Source organism: Lolium perenne, chromosome 5 (genome assembly GCF_019359855.2).
Source record: "Lolium perenne isolate Kyuss_39 chromosome 5, Kyuss_2.0, whole genome shotgun sequence".
Classification (NCBI taxonomy): Eukaryota; Viridiplantae; Streptophyta; class Magnoliopsida; order Poales; family Poaceae; genus Lolium; species Lolium perenne.
This window is the reverse complement of record NC_067248.2, coordinates 42,894,593-42,898,448: the sequence shown is the minus strand read 5'-3', so window position 1 is coordinate 42,898,448 and position 3,856 is coordinate 42,894,593. Positions and strand designations below refer to the sequence as shown.

At 46.6% G+C, this 3,856-nt stretch overlaps 1 protein-coding gene across 1 annotated transcript; it reads left to right on the top strand.

Moving 5' to 3' along the window:
* The first annotated feature begins 835 nt into the window (after positions 1 to 835).
* LOC127298492 (uncharacterized) lies at positions 836 to 3,649 on the top strand. Its single transcript, XM_051328341.2, has 3 exons — positions 836 to 1,466; positions 2,370 to 2,590; positions 2,782 to 3,649. Exons 1-3 carry the CDS (start codon positions 980 to 982, stop codon positions 3,373 to 3,375), a joined length of 1,302 nt encoding a protein of 433 aa, XP_051184301.1. The 5' UTR covers positions 836 to 979; the 3' UTR covers positions 3,376 to 3,649.
* The last annotated feature ends 207 nt before the right edge of the window (positions 3,650 to 3,856 follow it).

The window sequence follows — 3,856 nt, the reverse complement described above, 5'->3', positions numbered from 1 at the left end:
CGGGGCAGAGAGCACGACCGCCGAGAGAGAGCGGCGGCGGGGAGGATTGGAGAGGAGCGGCGCGTTCATGGAGCGAAGAAAGATAGGGTTGGGTCAGGCTCGGGTGAGAGACAGTTTTTTTCTTTTTTTCAGTCCGCGCGGTGACAGATACGAGCCATTCCTCCCGATTCCACCAAATTGGCCGAACGACTTGGTTCCGCATCTACACAGTATATTCCCTTCTGAGAAATGACTTGGTTCCGTTCCTTTCCTCCAACCGAACACAGAGATGGGTGCTGGGTGCAGAACCGTTCCGTTCCATTCCACCAAATGCAGAACCGAACACACCCTTAGACATGGTCTTATAAGAGCATCTCCACTCGTCTCCCCGAGAAGCCCCCACGAGCCGTTTTTTACATCCGGACGGCGAAAAATGGCCCAGTCGCGCCCCCAGGTTCTCGTTTTCGTCCGGAAAACAGCCTAATTTCGTCCGGACTCCCCGGGCCATCCTCGGTTTCCCGGGGATCTCTCGGGGACTCCGGATGGAGCAAAACCAACCGCTCACGCCCACGTGTCTCCTCTTTCGTCCGGACTCCCCGGACTATCCTCTTTTTCCCCAAGAAACGCCGCTTGGGGAGCACACGACTGGAAATATACTGCCCCCATACCAAAAATTGATCCAATCCGGAGCTATTTTCATCCGGAATTCGCCCCGAGGGCCTCCAACGGCTTTTTTTTTTTTTTTTTTTTTTTTTTGAGGAAGGGCCTCCAACGGCTGGGATGCTCTAAAGCTCGCCAACCGCTCCAGCGAACCGAAGCCCAGTGCCGAGCCAGCCCATGTCATGACTTGGCCTACTGGCGTCTCTGTGGCCACGGTCATGACATGCTTGCCCTGAAGATAAAAAAGGGTAAGATAGGAAGCACATCGATTTAGAGGAGGAAACCCTAACCAGGAAATTCACCACATCTGAACCCCGATTCATCGAGCGGCGCGCAGGAGATGGAGCTGATGGAGAAAGGGTTGGCGGGGATGGAGATCTCCATCGGCGGCGAATCAAGTACAAAGACCAGGTCGAGGAATAAGAGCACCAGAAAGCCGCAGCCAGATAGCCTGAAGCACACCATGATCCAGAAGACGGAGGAGCAATCTCGTCGAGATGTGCACCAACCTCTGATCCAGAAGATGGAGGAGCAATTTCGTCGCGATCCACGCCCACCTGAGATCCAGCGGGGGAAGGTAGAGGAGGCGGCGGCTCCTACAAAGACGAGGTCGGTGAAGAGCATCATAGAGACGCCGCTAGATAGACTGAGGCATCTCGACGAGTTGCAGGACAGGATCAATCTGATGGAGGCGGAATATCTTAGCAAGAATGGGATCCAGAGGAGGAACGAGGAGAAGCTTCCTAGAGAGGAGCAGGAGATTGAGGACTACCGTAAACAATGGGAGAGGTGCTATGGCCGCAGCTTCGGTTCCTTTGACGCAGAAAGTAAGAAATTCTTCACTTGATTGCATCTCCTCATGAATGAATCTGCGAAAAACACCCTTCTGGTCGGCTTGCCTATGCCATTTGTGTTTATGCAGGAACATAAGAAAAGCCCTCTTTTTTGTTCTATGTATGCTTTATTAATTGGGAGAGAACTAGATTTATTTTTAAACCCAACCACAAATTAGGAGTAGGATACATCCTTACCATGTTTATGCAGGAACATAAGAAAAGAACCCTCTTTTTGTTCTATGTATGCTTTGTCAATTGGGCGAGAACTAGATTTATTTTTAAAACCAACCACAAATTAGGAACCCATCGATGGATGCCGTTACTATGTTTTTGCAGGAACAAAAGAAAAGCCCTCTTTTTTGTTCTATGTATGCTTTATCAATTGGACTAGAACTAGATTTATTTTTAAACCCAACCACAAATTAGGAATAGGATACCTCCCAACCCATCAATGGGTGCTGTTACTATTTTTTTGCAGGAACATAAGAAAAGCCCTCTTTTTTGTTCTATGTATGCTTTATCAATTGGGCGAGAACTAGATTTATTTTTAAACCCAACCACAAATTAGGAATAGGATACCTCCCAACCCATCGATGGATGCCGTTACCATGGATGTCAGTATTGTTGTAGCATTGCATGTTTCATTTGGGACTATTTCATAAGAATGACAACAAATCTACTCCATAACAGTATATCAGGGAGTAGGGAAACGTCTGTTTCCTTGCATATTTCACTAGGAACAGGATAACGTAGCATTAGATTAATGACCCTGAATCCGCACTGATATCCTATCTTATTGCACTGGATGAGACTATGTTTCATGGTAACAAGTTCTATCACTTAATTTAATTCACCTTTTCTTTCAATGTTCTCACATTAGCTTCTTCCATGCAGCTTCTCTTGGTCATGTGTACTGTGCAACAGGAACCATCCCACCAGATGCTCTCCCGGAGTGTTCCTTGCAGTTCTTTTCCATCAAAGTCACCGACCTAAGCTATAGCCTCAGCTGGCCACTGCAGGTCCATGGCTTTGTTGCTGCCAGGGACTCGGTAGATCATAAACGCAACTATCTCTTCAGATGCACCAGGGATAGCTGCCAAACCCTCACTAAAAAGGTGAGTCAGTTGCGACTACCTACAGTCTAACTCTTTGTCTATCAATTTGTGTTATCTTTATTTTCTTGCTGCCAGCTACTACTATTAGACCTACATTCTTATTCTTCATGTGTCTATTCCTGTGTCCTGCTTCAGTTTTGTATACTCCTGAAGTTAATTAATTATTTATTATTGTGATGCTTGCATTGCAGGATCCATTCCTGCGCATAACAGGCCCATCTCGAGCGGTTCTGTTAATTGACAAAGTTCTGGTTGAAGTTCAGTTAAAAGTAAAGGGTGACAAAGAGTCAGAAGATGAAGTATTGGCTTTCAAATGTTTTGAATTCCAGCAAAGTTGTCCGTTGAAAGATGGCATCCCTACACGCATCCCAGGCCAGCGCTGCAAGCTTGAGTGTGCTTTGGCAGTGCTGCCTAAGTCAATTGGGGCCACTGTGGGTTTCCGAATTGTTGATGGGTCATGGCCCGATCAATGCCCAGGGTTGATTGTTTGCAAGACCGACAATGCAAAAGAAGAGGAAGTGGTACTGTTGCTTGATTTTCAAGATGGGAAACTGCCTACCAAGTCTGATGGTGTGGTTGAGCTCTCGAGGCGGCTTGTTTCCGTAGGTTTCCCAGCAGGCAAACTGATCTTTTCTGTTGAGGCCTCTCGTAATAGCTTTTCTGCAAAAGCCACGGTTGACTTTGGGATGGAAACGTTGGGTGCAAGTACTCGCATGTGTGATCTTGTTTTCTGCAAGTTGGAAGTGACTGTTTCTTGGTCTTTGGTTTCTGCCAAGCGGGATTGATGTTTGGAGGCGTCCAATCTTGAGCATGCCTTGCCCGCTGTTTGTCCAACTAAGTAGTTGAACTACATTTATTTATGTGTGTGGTCATGCCATGGTACTGTACGGCTAACCGTTCTACTTGTTTAACAATGTAATTCGCTCAGATGTGGGGTTAGGCTGCTTAGATAATGAGCATATTAGATATTATATGTCTTGTTTGTGGAAGTAATGTTTGTCAGTAATGTTGCTACATTATAGGTGTAGCTTCTGTCAGGAATTTGCAGTTTGATCAGAACTTGTCATTTGCTTCTTACATTTCGTTGTGTGTTGTCCTGTAACATACGCTCTGGCAAGAGGTTGGTCAATCGCTCGGTAAAGGCTAGCCACCTAAGCATATTTGCAACTGAAAAAAACAAAGTTGTGCCCGTCAACCCTGCTGTTCCCCTCTATGCTGGCCAGTTCTTCAATCCTCTTCCATGGAAGGACAGCCCAAGTACATGCT

Bases quoted from the DNA above. Each gene is read 5' to 3' on its own strand.
- LOC127298492 (XM_051328341.2), top strand. From the start codon at position 980: ATGGAGCTGATGGAGAAAGGGTTGGCGGGGATGGAGATCTCCATCGGC. The intron at 1,467-2,369 runs GTAAGAAATTCT...TCTTCCATGCAG, and splicing joins CGGTTCCTTTGACGCAGAAA to CTTCTCTTGGTCATGTGTAC. The intron at 2,591-2,781 runs GTGAGTCAGTTG...CTTGCATTGCAG, and splicing joins GCCAAACCCTCACTAAAAAG to GATCCATTCCTGCGCATAAC.